Source organism: Oncorhynchus keta, chromosome 1 (assembly GCF_023373465.1).
Source record: "Oncorhynchus keta strain PuntledgeMale-10-30-2019 chromosome 1, Oket_V2, whole genome shotgun sequence".
Lineage (NCBI taxonomy): Eukaryota > Metazoa > Chordata > Actinopteri > Salmoniformes > Salmonidae > Oncorhynchus > Oncorhynchus keta.
Window position 1 is genome coordinate 51,647,092 of NC_068421.1, and position 16,579 is coordinate 51,663,670.

The window sequence follows — 16,579 nt, forward strand, 5'->3', positions numbered from 1 at the left end:
GTCTATAGCTTGGAATACTTTCTTGACAGCATTCCGTTTACACACACGGTCAGTCACCAACAAGATCTAATTAGAACACACTAAAGGGCCTTTATTGTTGGAGGTTTTTATTTTTTTTATTTAAACAAATAAGTTGAGGTACAAAACGTACAAACGTCTTAGCCACGATAAATAAATAACTATTACTCTGATATTATGGAAATAAATGTTTGAAGCAGATCAGTATCAATTAAATAGGTTATCCGTAATAAAAATGAAAAAAAGCTACGATAGTAAACAGTGGGTGAGATCCAATCTTCTGGAGACCTTCAAAATGTTCAGGAAATCATTTCCTAGACCGATTTACCTGTTAGCTAGCATATTTAGCACTTTAGAGCCCACTGAATGTCCAGCGTATGTTCGCTAACGTTAGCCTGAAACAATTACTGTTAACCTTTCCACAACGCACAGAGTCGAAAAGGGATTGGTCCTCGTTTACGTACAGCTGAAAGGTCGGCAGACTCAGCATCACAACAAACAGGAGGGGCAGACACGGTGTAGCGTTGAATAATGATGTATTAATCTCCATGTCTGTGTCTGTACAAGTCTGTGTGTTGCAGCTCGAGAATCAGGATGTTAAGATTTACTCCGTTGATTAAAAAAATGTAATTCAAATGTTTAAAAAAATAATTATTAAAAAAACAGGCCCTATTCATTTTACATACTTTTAACTCGGATCTCGGATCTCGTACTTTCGAACGTGGACAGAGAATTGCGTAGTTGCGTGCAGGTCTGCAGAGGCTTATAGATAAATGTCTCTCTGGGAGACTAGGATGGTTGTCATAGAATAGTGTGATCATTATATAGCCCTTCTTAGATCAGCTGATATCTCGAAGTGCTGTGCAGAAACCCAGACTAAAACCCCAAACAGCAAGCAATGCAGGTGTAGAAGCACGGTGGCTAGGAAAAACTCCCTAGAAAGGCCAAAACCTAGGAAGAAACCAGGCTATGAGGGGTGGCCAGTCCTCTTCTGGCTATGACAGGTCGAGATTCTAAACAGAACATGGCCAAGATGTTCAAATGTTCATAAATTACCAGCATGGTCAAATAATAAGCACTGCTATGCATGATGTGGGCGTCAGGTAGCTGTGGAGGGATATTAGCACGTTGACACGTCATGGACTATGGGGATGTTAGTGTTGCACCTAAGAATCATCTGTTACTTCAAAATGGTAACAATCATATTTATGTTCTAAAACAAGTCTACATTGCTCTTGTACCTTAACACATGAACTGTAAGCTCTCAAATGCACTAGTGTGCATGGAAAGTCTCCAGGAATGTTCCTTCTGATCCTTATCTTCTGGTACTAGAGCCCACTGCGGTGCATATTCAACTGTAGCTCTGTGTCCCCCACCAAATGGCACCATATACCCTATGGGCCCTTGTGAAAAGTAGTGCACTCTAAAGGAAATAGGGTGCCATTTGTTATGAAGCCACTGTTCTGCTGCGGGAGAGGAGGGCCAAGACTCCCAGATGCTTTGGTACAGGATGGGGCAGATGTCATAGACTCTGCTGCCTGGGGGGCAGCTGAGTGGGGTGGTGTGGGGGCCCATCTCTAAACCTCCCCTAGGGGGGGCTTCTTTTTGACAGACTAGACCCACCCCCTTGGGTGTGTGTGTGTGTGTGTGTGTGTGTGTGTGGTAGGTCACAGCAGCTGTTGTCTCTGTACAAAGACAGACAGAAAGTGGTGGAGAGGGGAGAAATAAAACAGGAAAGTGTTTGATTAAGGTAGCTCTGAGAAGGTAGACACAGAAAGGGACAAGGGGGATTCAGCACAGCTTGGAGAAAAGGGACAGGCCAGAGAGACCACACTAAACTAACTGGCCATGTCCTGACCTGGGCCATATGCATCAAGCGTCTCGGAGTGCCGATTTAGGACCAGTTGTCTTTTACGTCACAGCGAATAAGACTTCATGGACAGTGATATCTCAAAGACGCTTGATACATACGGCCCCTGGACTGCTTTACCATCTCAAATCATCCACCTGAACCAAGCTATAAAAAAAGGAAGCCTGGGCCTAAGCTAGTCGATCTTCAACCATCCACCAACTCCATAAAAATTTCTGTTGTTGTTTTCATAGCAGTCTCCTTGTCCCTGATGGTGAAAGGTCTGGCAGTAAGACCCAGAGAAAAGAACAAGCTCTCTACCACTCCCCATCCCCCCTTTCACATATTCTCTCTGCTCCTCCCTTGGTTGCCAGGCATATGCCACAGTGGCCACTCCCCTTTTCTAGTCTGTCCCTCAGCTCCCTGACAGCCATCAATCAGCTGCGCGGAGCCCCTGGGGAGCATCCATCCAACCAGGCGTGAATACGCCAGGGAGGAAGGGCCCTGCGCTTTACGAGCCGTGATGCATCGCTGCTTCCCTGCTAGCAGCCCAGCCAGCCACCTCCCCCCACCCAATGCCCACAGAGACAAAGACAGCGCTGGGACTACTGGCCATGGAGGGAGAAAGATAGAGAGAACGAAAGATAAACCCTAGGCCTACTGTACGCAAACACAGAGCAGAGAAAGGAGAAAGCCTGGGCCGACGCAAACAAAGAGAGCACTGAGCTCACATACATGTATTAGCCTAAGATGAACACAGACAGAACCAACATCGATTCACAGGGATCCCAACTCCAAATGGGATCCCATGTTTGATGAACAGGACCTATATTTGAATCTAGGTTTCTCTGTAGACAATTACAAATTATATAAAACAGAGGGTGGATAGGGCCCTGTATCAGTTTGACCAGATAGATCACCTTTTAAATGGTTATAAACGAGGTTTGACCGTGTAAAAAAAACAAAAACTAAACTAAATTACCTTCGGAGATATGCTAAGTTGCAGTCAAAACAGCTCCAAAGTCAGTCAGTGGTATGAATACTTAGTAAAACTAATAAAGATACCAGTTACCCTCAAATGTACACGGTACTGTATTGGTGTTTTATTTGACTGCAAATGTGATATACAGTGAGCTGCAGAAGTATTGGGACAGTGACACATTTGGTTTGGCTCCGTACTCCAGCACTTTGGAATTGAAATGACTAGGAGGTTGTCATCTTTAATTTGAGGGTATTTTCATCCATATCGTGTGAACTGTTTAGAAATTACAGCACTTCTTGTACTAATATATTAGGTTAGCATGTCTTGGGGGTATGATATTGGTGCATCCAACTTTCTCACTCATTATCCATAATCATGCTAGTATCCACATTAATGTAAAGGTTTAGAATTCCATTTACCATTCATTTCTATTGGGCACGAAAATAATCTGAAACCAAAACGTAGTCATTGCGTGCTATTGAATATGGGACCCAATACTTATGTTTATTAAAAAGTTAACTGAATATCCTAATACTTTTGTTCCCCTAAAATGGGATTACAGCACTTTTAAAATGCTCCTTGCACAAAGGCGGAGGTAGCGGTCCTGCTGCTGGGTTGTTGCCCTCCTACGGCCTCCACATCTCCTGATGTACTGGCCAGTCTCCTGGTAGCGCCTCCATGCTCTGGACACGACGCTGACAGACACAGCAAACCTTCTTGCCACATCTCGCATTGATGTGCCATCCTGGATGAGCTGCACTACCTGAGCCACTTGTGTGGGTTGTAGACTCCGTCTCATGCTATACCACTAGAGGCGAAAGCACCACCAGCATTCAAAAGTGACCAAAACATCAGCCAGGAAGCATAGGAACCGAGAAGTCGTCTGTGGTCCCCACCTGCAGAACCACTCCTTTATTGGGGGTGTCTTGCTAAATGCCTATGATTTCCACCTGTTGTCTATTCCATTTGCACAACAGCATGTGACATTTGTCAATCAGTGTTGCTTCCTAAGTGGACAGTTTGATTTCACAGAAGTGTGATTGACTTGGAGATACATTGTGTTTAATTAAGTGTTCCCTTTATTTTTTTGAGCAGTGTAGTTCACTTCCTACCAAATTTCTAATACCAGTCATTTATTTTCAAATCAGTACAGGGAAGTGAACAAGTACACCCTTTGGGAGGAAGAGGAGATAATTGGGATGTATCCATGGTTATTTGGATGCTTCCAATGGGGTTTCTGACTGCCTATCCTGGGGCAGACTGACCGGACCAGCAGTTGTACGAGATAGTCTTCCTTCATGCCTAAAGCCATTTCCCCAAATGCTGTGTTCTGAACATGTAAAGACCATATGCAAAAGCAGAGTTTAGTGATAGGCCACAAGCACTGTGCATCCGTTTTGGGGAAAATAATCTATTTGAACAGAAGAATCTTTAATAAGTAACAGGCTCCATAAATGTCAGTTGCAATAGAGTACTACTATCCTGTTAGCTCAGGACAAAAAGCCCAATGTAGCTCAAGATGGAGACGGGTTCATCTGGAGTTTAAAATAACAACTCTTGGCCCCTGCCATCCTCAAGATAGTTGAGAATCTGAACCCATCTCTGCTCTTGAACATTGTGCAACAGTGACTGGCCACAACAAAGGGAGAGCTGGATCGTGTTCATTAGGACACACTTCAAATGTTAAACCAAAATAAGCATTTATTATTGGAAACATCTAAGCAGAAGTGTAAAGTAACATGGGGTAACTAGCCCCCCTAAAAACAATGTCCAGTTGCTGACACAAAAAAGCAAAGGGAAATAAGTGGCTACAGTTTACACTTTAGATATTCAATTAAATGTTTTTAGAAAAGAAAAATAAACTCCCCCCACCCACAAAAATGTGTTAAGTTTTATTTTGACATTTTTGTAATAAACTCTTAAAAGCTCAAGGTACTTAATTTTTTATTAAATAAATAAAATATTGAAACAAAATGTTATTGCACATGTCAAAATTAATATCCACACTATGAGGTTGTGTGGATATTATGAGGTTGTCCCTACTTACATTTTCACACCAAAACATGTCCAAATCCACTTTTTTTGAAAACTACATGGGGGTCCATTTAAATTAAGAGTAGAAACAAGTCAGAACAACATCTCTCCATTGCCACTACACATGGCATCAAAACGGTATGATGGTGGAATAAGGAAGACAGGCCTACACTAACAACAAAAAAGGGACTGGTGGAAAATTAAAATGTGTTACGTAAACTGGGCCGAGGCCCATCTGGGTGCAATCTCGTTCTACATTTGAAAATGTAGTAGGTGCAAATGAAACCAGGGTCCGTATTTATAAAGGGTCTCGGAGTAGGAGTGCTGATCTAAGATCAGTTTCCACTTTTAGATCATCTTCAAAACAATCATGTTCAGGAGGGGACCTGATCCCAGGTCAACACTCCTACTCTGAGACCCTTTATAAATACTGCCCCAGGCTCGTGAGTAGAACACCAGCAACATGCGCAGCAGCAAGTCTCATGAGGAGCAGAACTCACATAATCATGGAAGGCTTTCGCTTCACTGGAGTGGTCACATGTCTCTCTTCTCTCTGGTGCGGCACAATACAGGTCCCAAAATACACTGTGGACAAGACACACAAGTCATAAAGCAATAGAATACTGTACACTGTAGAACTTGGTGTATTGTTAATAGTGACATAGGTAACACTTACCACCACCAAGAGTGTAGGAACCCAGGTGGTTCCCCGAGTGTGATGTTCTTTTCCCATCGTATCTGGAAAGTGGAGAATTATAAATATTTAAAAAGTAAATTAACAATAGGGCCTACTTAATAATAATAATTTTATTAATAATGGCTTCATATGGAAATGTGTTTGTTAATATGCTACCGTGTTTGGTAGTACGACACTCACCTCTGATAAAAAGGTCTGTGCTGACTTCTGTGCTCCTATGTGTAACAAATATTCATAGACGTATAAAGCTAACCTGTGAACAAATTACAAAAAAAAAACAGTTTGAATACAACAACAAAAAAGTGTTAGAACTACACAGTTTAGCCAACTCTAAACTAAACTACTTTGACTCTATTAGGACTAATGAGTGTCTCTAATCAACTAATATTTATTGCACTTAGGGGTACATGATCGACAGACATTCATTTTTTCGGTAGTTTGCATGGACCGCCGACTCCAAAAGGCCTTTCGCACAATGGCTTTTTCCAAACACTTCAAATCGGAAATACTAACCAAGAAAACCCGTTATTATAAATAAAAGAGATTGAGTGTTGGAGACTGCCCTCATAGCCGCGAACTGAAACAAAGTAGCAACCGAAGCACTGGTGGAAGCAAAAGTGTATCAATTAATGCAACAGAAACGACGTAAAGCCAAATTGGACAGTACATTTTCTTTACGCTACTCATTTCACGTTTCCCGTTAAAAAAAAATATTTAAAAAAATTCAAAGATACTTAGATGCTGAATTGCAAACACAAACACATATGTACGTTCAGTAATGAGGCCCAGGAAGAATATAAAGCCGAAGGCAGGGTAAGGAAGGAATGGCGAGCAGACAAGGCGGTTCATTCAATTCCATCCTCGAATGAGGAAATTCGCTCCTTTAATTCAGCTGTCCAGCAAACCACACACCCGAGGAGGGAAACAATTTGCATTAGGTAAGACATAGGTTTTAAAACTTACTTTTCCCGTGCTTGGCCATCCGACGGTACAGCGGACACTTTGCCTTTAGGGAACATGGTTTTCTGAGGGAGGAGGACGCCCGTCTTCTCTTTCTGTATTTTCGCTATTTCATCTGTCAGACCATCAGTCAGCCTCGGCCGCGACCCTCTCACACTCCAACCGCACTTCTCAACCGAGCCTGGTCAATGGGAAGGGATGGGGCTAAATTGACTGGCGATTATTTTTCACCAATGAGCGTACAGTACTTCCATCTAGTCCTGCCCTAAAGTTATGTCATGCCTTTTGTTGCCAATTGGAGGTGGTTGTTACAGTAGGCAATATACTTCTCAATGTTTATTGTCATGCAATGTTAGAATAAAAGGCAAGCTATCTTCAACATTGAGAGGTATCATCTCTAGACGATTATTTCAGCATTTCAACAATCATTAGATAACAGCACACTCCAGTTTCAGCCCTCTCTATGATGACTTATTAAATTGTCAGTTATTATTATAGCCTTATCCACAGTATACCTCATCCATAGGACATAAGCAAATAAAACACGTTATGTATTTTTACCCATATCCTGTTCCATTTCCATGGTTAAAATAGCATAACCATAGACTATTGTGAAATACAAAGGTTTTATTCCCTTAATTTAATAAATAGGTTATTAAATTGTGTTTTTTTTTTTATCGTAGGCCTAGGCTACCACCTGTTTCCATCTAGTCTAATATGTATAATTGACCATTCAAGAGACTCGGCTTTATCTGAACTGAAGTAACAGCATCTTCCCCTTTAAGGACACTCAAAGTAAAAAGAGACCTTATTGGTTGTTGATATGGAATCAGTTCACGGGTTCCTTAAAACCGCTGACTGTTCTACACGCTCTTTCACAAATGTTGCAATTAGAATGTCCTGTTATCACATTTCTACCGTTTGTGTTGTCATTAGCCTTCTGCTATTGGGAATTTTGCAAATTATAGCCTACTGTAGGCTCATATGCAGTTGATAATTTTCCCAACATGATTTAAGAATGTATTAATGTCTTCTCATTTAGTTTAAATCCGATTTGACTCAAACTAGGTCGCTGAAAAACATTTTTCAGTTGTACATACATGTATCATCCTACCTGGCGTTATGTAAATCAAATTGGCCTACAGTAGCCTTCAGATATGATAATGAATTTCAACTAAGCAGTCGATGTTCCACTATGAGAACCCACAGGATTCTGTCTATCTGGTCACAGTTGGTTTATAGGGGGAACTTGAAACCGACAGTAGACTATTACTCATAGGGGTAAAATGTGACAGGACAAACCTGCCATAGTGCGGCGCTCGTTTCACTCTGCAATGAAGAACATGGCTTTAGGCCTACAGTAAATATTACCTATAAAATAATGTAACCTGTAACTTATAACCTTCTAACAACTATAGACTATTTAAGCAATGAGGCGCGAGGGGGTGTGGTATATGGCCAATATAGCACAGTTAAAGGGCTGTTCTGATGCACGACGCAACGAAGTATGACGCAACGCGGAGTGCCTGGATACAGCCAACAGTAAAAAGTAATGTTTTGTCATACACGTGGCATGTGGTTTGATGGTCTGATATACCACTGCTTTTAGACAATCAGCATTCAGGGCTGGAACCAACCAGTTTATAAAATGAGTTATATTGCATATCTATTGACAACAAATAACTCAAATAACAAAAATGAATTTACTATCTGTGTAATTAATGTGATATATCCACGTTTCATTTTTTATATTTTTTATGTATAGGGCCTAATTTCCTCCCAAACAGACTAAACCGAAAAAAAGCATGATTCACATGTGCCTATGCTACCACAGCCTAGCTCAAGAGGTCTGAACCCCTATGGCACAGTTGATCGTTCGCTCGTTCAGTGCAGGGTCATTGGATCTGGATTAACCGGTGTGGCTGACTAACCGGTGTCGGTTTCTGTATGTAGCCTCGCTACTGTATATAGCCTGTCTTTTCACTGTTGTTTTTATTTCTTTACTTACCTATTGTTCACCTAACACCTTTTTTGCACTATTGGTGTATTTCACTGTAAGGTCTACTACACCTGTCGTATTCGGCGCACGTGACAAATACACATTGATTTGAAGCCCCCATTTTGGTTGTTTTCTCTCTTTCCGCTACATTGTTGTTAGTAGGCCAGCAACCGAAAGGTCGCTGGTTTGAATCACCGAGACGGCTTTGTGAAAAAACAGTCTATGTTCCCTTGAGCAAGGCACTTAACCCTAATTTCCCCTGTAAATTGCTCTGGATGAGAGCATCTGCTAAATGGCTGAAACGTACATATAAATAGGGCCTAGGCCTAAGGCTTTTGATGGAAGTGTCCCCTGTTCACATTGGGGTTTGTATATGGAACACTTCAGGAGAGTGGAGGAATATTGTTACCTCCCTTGGACACTGCCAGTAGGTCTGGACCTATGGCACAGGTGGCAATGTACTTTCTCTATTTCCGCGGGGGCGCTGGGTCATGCCTTTCATGGACTTTTTCTAATAAATGCGAGAGCATTATATAGTATGTGTATGTATGTATGTGTGTCTTTCGGAGGGGTTGAGTTAAAAGCGGAAGTCAATTTTTGGTTGGACCTTGTGTGCAATCAGTGGCGGATTTAGGTATAGGCGACATGGGCAGCCGCCAAGGGGAAGCACTTCAAAAAATTTGAATGTTGACATTTGGCGATCGGTTTTCCATCGCTCATTTGCACGTCACGTCAATGATATCATGTCACCGTGTGGGACTGTGGATCAATTAAGTGGGCGCCCTGATTCTAGTTTGTGTGCTAGGCAGGCTACTGCCTGGGAAGGTCTCCCACTCTGAAGTGTGAGGTGGGGAGGGGGGCGGGGGTAGGTTGACCTCAGGTCTCCCCACTGGAAGCCCGAGGTAGGGGGAGCGGGGGAATATATCAAATAGCGCATCTCTAACTTTGTACAGTACTATTGCAACTCGTAAAATCAGTCACACTATGAAATGCTACCAAATATACCACAATTCATTCATAATACTGTGAATGTATAGTTTCACAGACCTATTGTTGCATTTTTTCTGGTTTGTGCGAAATTGTTAAGAATAATATAAAACCAGTCTGCACACCACCAAGGTGAATTGGTTTAGTCCTGACTCTTGGTTGACAGTGTTGGGGGATTGATGCTCAAGTGCCAAATCAACACAAATTTGTTTATATTTGTCTTTATTACTTATCTTTGATATTTATTAGTCTAATTTGTGTATATATATTTGTTTTAATATATGTATATGTGTTTTAAATGTTATAATTATTTGTGTTGTTCCAAATGTCTGAATAAAAATTACAGTTAGTGCAGAATGGTGCTTTTTTTTGTTGGCAGGGGGCGTTGAAGAGGGAAGGGGAGCCATAGAAGCTAGAACCGCCGCTATGTGCAATAGACCAATAAAGTGGTATTGATCTTAAAGTTCCACCTTAAAAAGTTTAAATTAAATTGGTCACGCAACTCTACCAACAGGAGGCGTGTGATCTGTTTAGCCGCGACACCACACTGTTGCGTCCGAGGAATGGGCAGAGAGGGGGTGGTTTCTGGTGTGCGGACTTTTATCCGAGAGACTGCCTCTACGTACGTTTTGTTGTGCACAGTCATTCAAGCAAATGTGACCGGATCGTCTGCATATCATTTCAGTTTGGGTAAGTCATTTTTTGTGTCTTGGGAAATTATGAAAAACGTTTCATAAGCGATTGCCTAATCTTTGTTTTTAGTCTGCTCTGTCTAATTACTCTGCAGATAGACTTGAGACTTTTTGTTGTGTGGATATACACCTACAGTTTTCTACTCCCTCGGTAGTTTCACCACGCTAATAGCCTATAGCCTATCTCATGAGTGTGGGACGATAACCGGATAGTCGAATGACGAGATTGATAACGGGACCAATCCAGTTATTGGAGGTCACGTCTATGTCGCCATGTCCGGTGAGCGCGAGACAGGTAACTTTATGCCAAATGGCCCTATGACAATTCTATCCTTCTTAGCCGTGATGGATACATAGTCTTTAAACTGACTGTTTTATCCAGAACATAAATACTGATTTTCTTTGGAACTAATGTATGGAACAGATTCCAATCCAAAAATATATTATACAGTATTTCTCACTGTTCTTCGAGGAAGAAATAATGGTGTTAAACATATGTCAGAGGACAAACTGAGCTGCAGATTACTCCCCAGTAAAGCATCTTGTTTTGTGAAGCACAATAACTTTTGTTGGCGCAGTGGCTCTGGTCCAAAATTACTGTGCTGCTTGAGTGAATTGAACTGTAAAAAACAGCAATAAATGATTTAGTTATTTGTTTCATTGAGAAATGTGACTCCTTCAGAAGTTATTTTTGAATTTTGGATGAGACCCATAGTAGTTTAGGGTGGGAATTGCCTCTTGTTCACATCGAGCATTGTTTTAGACAGATCAAATCCTGCTGAGAGCCAAATTGTTTTCAGACAGGAAAAAAACGGTTTTGTTCTGTTTTCCTCATACCTAGTCATGATATATTAGGATTTCCACGAATGTGATGAATGTGGTGCCATTAAGACCTTTGCGTAATTAAATAATATATTCAAAGAGCTTGATACAACTACAATATTCCTTGTTTGTGTTTTAAAACTATTCTCGGAGCACCTGTATGATGAGGAAACGTTATAATATATAATCTCGTCCACCAAACAGCTAAATCTCGGGTAACAATTGAGCCTGGGGTCAATGTCATGTTGTATTATGATCCGTGACCAAATCGCAGTGGGATCTCGAAAGTACATATAACTGTATGGGACGATATACAAACATTTTTGAGAAAGATAATTAGAAAAATGGTTTGATTAACTATATTTATTGGTTTCTTTTCATTTTGATAAGATACATTCAAATGTAATGAATTTAAGGTTTTGTTGATGTAAAAATATACATTTTTAAAATTGTGTCATTGGGGTGGGTGGGGTTGCAAGAAATTCTGGTATAAAAACGGGGTCCCTGCTGAAAAAGTGTGAATACCACTGCACTAGATCAAGACTGGTCAGTGTAGGCCAGCTGCTCAAGTGGATGGACTCCACAGCCTGTCTGTCTGGTGAGCTATGACCTCTGACCTCATAGTATGACCTCTAAAGAGAAAGTGGTCCCTCTAGACCTGGGTTGAATAATGTATGCAAAAGAATATTTGCATCCCAAATGGCATATCTTTCCCTATATAGTGCACTGCTTTTAACCAAGGCTCATAGCTTCCCAAACTCTGGGGCGTGAGGCATTGGCGGGGAAGGCGCAGGAACTCAAGTCGGGCTTTCAACTTACTCTTGAAAGTTGTAATTGTACAAGGCACAAGGAGCAATTTTGAAATTGGGTGGTGCCTCAGCAGGTTTTCCTTTTTGTCAATGCAGACCTTAGAGAGCTATTTCCAGCCTGTCAATAATGTCCAGATCAACTAGCCCATATCGGCAACTTTTTTTTACTAGGTTTTTAGCCCATGGATTCTGTTGTAATGTTTGAGTCACTCAGATATCACATGAATACACACAAGACATGGCAAAATGTATAGAATTGCAGGAAATGAGCTTTAAACCTGCAACATTTTCTCTCCACCAACAAACATGGTGTGTACAGTTTGTTTGATGTACAGTGCTTGTGCCCATAGAAATAGATGTGGTGTGGGGGAGGGAGTTACCCATTGATGGAATGGGGGGTAGGAGGGGGCAGAGTGAAGAGGTTTGGAAACCATTGCCATAGGGCATATAGGGTGCCATTTGGGATACAGCCTTAGTAATAGATGTGTTGTAAAAAAAAATATCTGGCACACTGCCTGGTGTCTGGATGTGATGCCATGTGGGCACTGCCCTCAGGTGGGCATCGCGGTGAGCTGTGAGGACCCGTTCAGTAATTGCCAGTGGAACGTGTGAAATGCCTTTGCCATCTTTTGTGGTGCGACGGGAAGGTGAGGGCTGAAGAGCGAGAAAGAGGGAGAGAAAGCACCCATCTTTGTTTGACAGTGTTGGACATATCAACATGTCATGCTCCAATAGGAGGACACACACCGCCCACCAACACTCTGTGTGTGTGTGTGCAGATGCAGGTGATTCCACGGACACAGACAGAGCAGATGGAGTACAGCATCGCGGCAGAGAGGAGGAGGAGGATGAGACTGATCCCCGCTGAGATCATCACAGACCTACTGAGCAGCAGCACAGCTCAACTAGGTACAGTACAAACAGGAAGCGTTGGAACTAAGGCATGGAGTTTTTCCTTACATGACCTGACTAGGAAGGTCACAAAATACTTTAAACGTCCAATTTCCCTCTTATCTCGAATGTAAAATAGCTGCCCTTATCAGTGGTAGTCACACCCATGCCACAGTCTGTTGTCCAGAGCAGTTGCATTGCGCTCTCGTGCATGTGTGTATGTACTTGTGTGCCAGGAGTACAAGGACCCAGTGCCAGCCGAGCGGACGCAGGTAGAGAGTGTGGCGCTGGTGCTGCCGCCCCATGCCAACCACCTGGTCAGCACCGTCGGCCGGCCAGATCATGGCCTGGATGAAGAACGTGGCCACCATCGCAGCCCATTGAGTCCTATTATATCTGTGACCTGCCCGTCTTTCTGAACTCATGGAGATACTGAGGTTTCTCATTGTGCCAAAATGTGGATATAGTTGTAGTAGATTGGCCACAACAGGGTTGAGCCTCTGTAGAAGAAGTGAGCTGGATTAAGTCTCCCTCCCTCCCTGTTCCTCTCTCTCCCCACTTTCGCACACACATCCATTCTCCAGTCGTCTGTGTAGCGCCCACCCCACCCTGAGGATCATAGACATGTTCCCCTTTCGGGCTCCGTTTCACATTGGTGACCGGCTGGTGCTGAAGGCCATTGTTAATAATGCCTTCAAGAACAAGTGAGAAGGAATTAGTCTGAAAAGTACACTGAACAAAAATGTAAACAAAACATGTAAGAAAACTGAATAAAAATATAAATACAGCATGTAATGTGTTGGTCCCCTGTTTCATGAGCTGAAATAAAAGATGCCAAAAATGTTCGATACACACAAAGGTTAATTCTCAGAAAATGTGTGCACAAATGTATTTATTTACATCCCTGTGCTCACGAGAGCATTCTACTTTGTCAAGAAACTTCATCCACCTGACGGGTGTGGCATATCAAGTAGCTGATTAAAGAGCATGATCATTACATAGGTGCACCTTGTGCTGGGGACAATAATAGGCTTCTAAAATGCGCAGTTTTGTCACCTAACACAATGCCACTGTAACGGTTTTCTAGGTGTGGTGAAGGAGAGTTGGACCAAATTGCAGCGTGTAGATTGCGATCCATGTTTAATGAACAAAAACGTAACACGAATCTAAAACACAAACACTACAAAACAAAGAACGTAACGAAAACCGAAACAGCCTATACTAGTGAAAACTAATACAGACAGGAACAAGGACACTAAGGACAATCACCCATGACAAACTCAAAGAATATGGCTGCCTAAATATGGTTCCCAATCAGAGACAACGATAAACACCTGCCTCTGATTGAGAACCACTCCAGACAGCCATAGACTTTGCTAGATCACCCCACTAGCTACAATCCCAATACATACACACCAAAACCCCAAGACAAAAACACACCACAATACAAAAACCCCATGCCACACCCTGGCCTGACCCAATACATGAAGATAAACACAAAATACTTCGACCAGGGCGTGACAGCCACAGATGTCTAAAGTTTTAAGGGAGCGTGCAATTGGAATGCTGACTGCAGGAATGTCCACCAGAGCTGTTGACAGAGAATTGAATGTTCATATCTCTACCATGAGCCACCTCCAACATAATTTTAGAGAATTTGGGAGTACATCCAACCGGCATCACAACCGCAGACCATGTGTATGGCGTTGTGTGGGCGAGCGGTTTTCTGATGTCAACATTGTGAATAGAGTGCCCCATGGTGGCGGTGGGGTTATGAAATGGGCAGGCGATTATCGATTGGCAATTTGAATGCACAGAAATACCACAACGAGACCCTGAGGCCCATTGTGAGGCCCATTTTCTTTAAAAAAAAAATCTGTATCCAACAAATGCATATCTGTATTCCCAGTCATGTGAAATCCATAGATTAGGGCCTAATGCTTTTATTTCAATTGACTGGTTTCCTCATATGAACTGTAATTCAGTAAAATTGTTAAATGTTGCATGTTACATTTATATTTTTGTTCAGTATAGCTACTGGACTAACAACAAACAAGAAATGGGAAACTGGTCTCATTCTATTTAACCTGTCAATGTGTGTTTGCTTGTCTGTGTGTTATGTTTCAGTATGGAGGTAGGTAGGTGTGTGTACAGAGGCCTACCAGAGTGCGTTGCGGCACATCAACGGCGCCTTTATGAACATTTGAGGTGCTGGACAAAGGCAGAAAGCCACGCATGTTGCCCCAGATACGACCCAAACTGGTGGTGAGTTCTACAGATGACCTCTGATGCACAAGCTACTGTACCTGTGGAGAGAGACAGTTTGTGTGTGGGGGGGGGGGGGTGAGTATGCGTGTCTGTGTTTGAGAGGGAGGTAGTGTACGTGCAAGAAAGTGTGCATGTAGGTGTGTATGGAGGTCAATTAAGCAATAAGGCACGTGAACCACTGGATTATGAAGCAATAAGGTCTGAGGAGGATTGGTATATGGCCAATATACCACGGCCAACGCAACACGGAATGGCTGGACACAGCCCTTAGCCGTAGTATATTGGCCATATATCACAAACCCCCAAGGTGCCTTATTGCTATTATAAACCTGTTACCAATGTAATTAGAGCAGTAAAAATACATGTTTTGTCATACCCATGGTATATGGTCTGATATACCATGGCTGTCAGCCAATCAGCATTCAGGGCTCGAACCACCCAGTTTAGAATAGTGAATAACACACGGCTAAGGGCTATAATTAGGGGAAATAACCCTTAGGAGTGTCTTATTCACCATAATTCATGGGTCGAGTACCTTATTGCTTTTATCAAATGGTTAGCAACATACAGTTGAAGTCGGAAGTTTACATACACTTAGGTTGGAGTCATTTAAACTTGTTTTTAAACCACTCCACAAATTTCTTGCTAACAAACTATAGTTTTGGCAAGTCGGTTAGGACATCTACTTTGTGCATGACACAAGTAATTTTTCCAACAATTGTTTACAGACATATTATTTCACTTATAATTCACTGTCACAATTCCAGTGGATCAGAAGTTTACATACACTAAGTTGACTGTGCCTTTAAACAGCTTGGAAAATTCCACAAAATTATGTCATGCCTTTAGATAGGCTAATTGACATAATTTGAGTCAATTGGAGGTGTACCTGTGGATGTATTTCAAGGCCTACCTTCAAACTCGGTGCCTCTTTGCTTGGCATCATGGGAAAATCTAAAGAAATCAGCCAAGACCTCAGGAAACAAATTGTCAACCTCCAAGTCTGGTTCATCCTTGGGAGCAATTTCCAAACTCCTGAAGGTACCACGTTCATCTGTACAAACAATATTACGCAAGTATAAACACCATGGGACCATGCATCCGTCATACTCCTCGAGATGAACATACTTTAGCGAAAAGTGCAAGTCAATCCCAGAACAACAGCAAAGGACCCTGTGAAGATGCTGGAGGAAACGGGTACAAAAGTATCTACATCCACAGTAAAACGAGTCCTATATCGACATAACATGAAAGGCCGCTCAGCAAGGAAGAAGCCACTGCACCAAAACCGCCATTAAAAAAAGCCAGACTACGGTTTGCAACTGGGGACAAAGATCATACTTTTTGGAGAAATGTCCTCTGGTCTGATGAAACAAAAATAGAACTGTTTGGCCATAATGGGGAGGCTTACAAGTCAAAGAACACCATCCCAACCGTGAAGCATGGGGGTGGCAGCATCATGTTGTGGGGTGCTTTGCTGCAGAAGGGACTGGTGCACTTCACAAAATATATGGCATCATGAGGCAGGAAAATCATGTGCATATATTGAAGCAACATCTCAAGACAGTCAG

The 16,579-nt window shown here is 42.2% G+C and overlaps 1 protein-coding gene across 4 annotated transcripts in view; it reads right to left on the reverse strand.

Annotated features, from left to right (window-relative positions):
* Positions 1–6,721, reverse strand: part of ssbp3b (single stranded DNA binding protein 3b) — a 29,867-nt gene extending 23,146 nt beyond the window's left edge. For all 4 annotated transcript variants that reach the window (XM_035775414.2, XM_035775404.2, XM_035775396.2 and 1 more), the window contains exons 1-4: positions 6,544–6,721; positions 5,761–5,833; positions 5,560–5,621; positions 5,384–5,468 (exon numbers count right to left, since the gene is read on the reverse strand). In XM_035775414.2, coding sequence (XP_035631307.1) covers positions 5,384–5,468; positions 5,560–5,621; positions 5,761–5,833; positions 6,544–6,599 — 276 coding nt within the window. In that variant the 5' untranslated portion in view covers positions 6,600–6,721. The remainder of the gene's footprint in view (positions 1–5,383; positions 5,469–5,559; positions 5,622–5,760; positions 5,834–6,543) is intronic.
* Between the last annotated feature and the right edge of the window lie 9,858 nt (positions 6,722–16,579).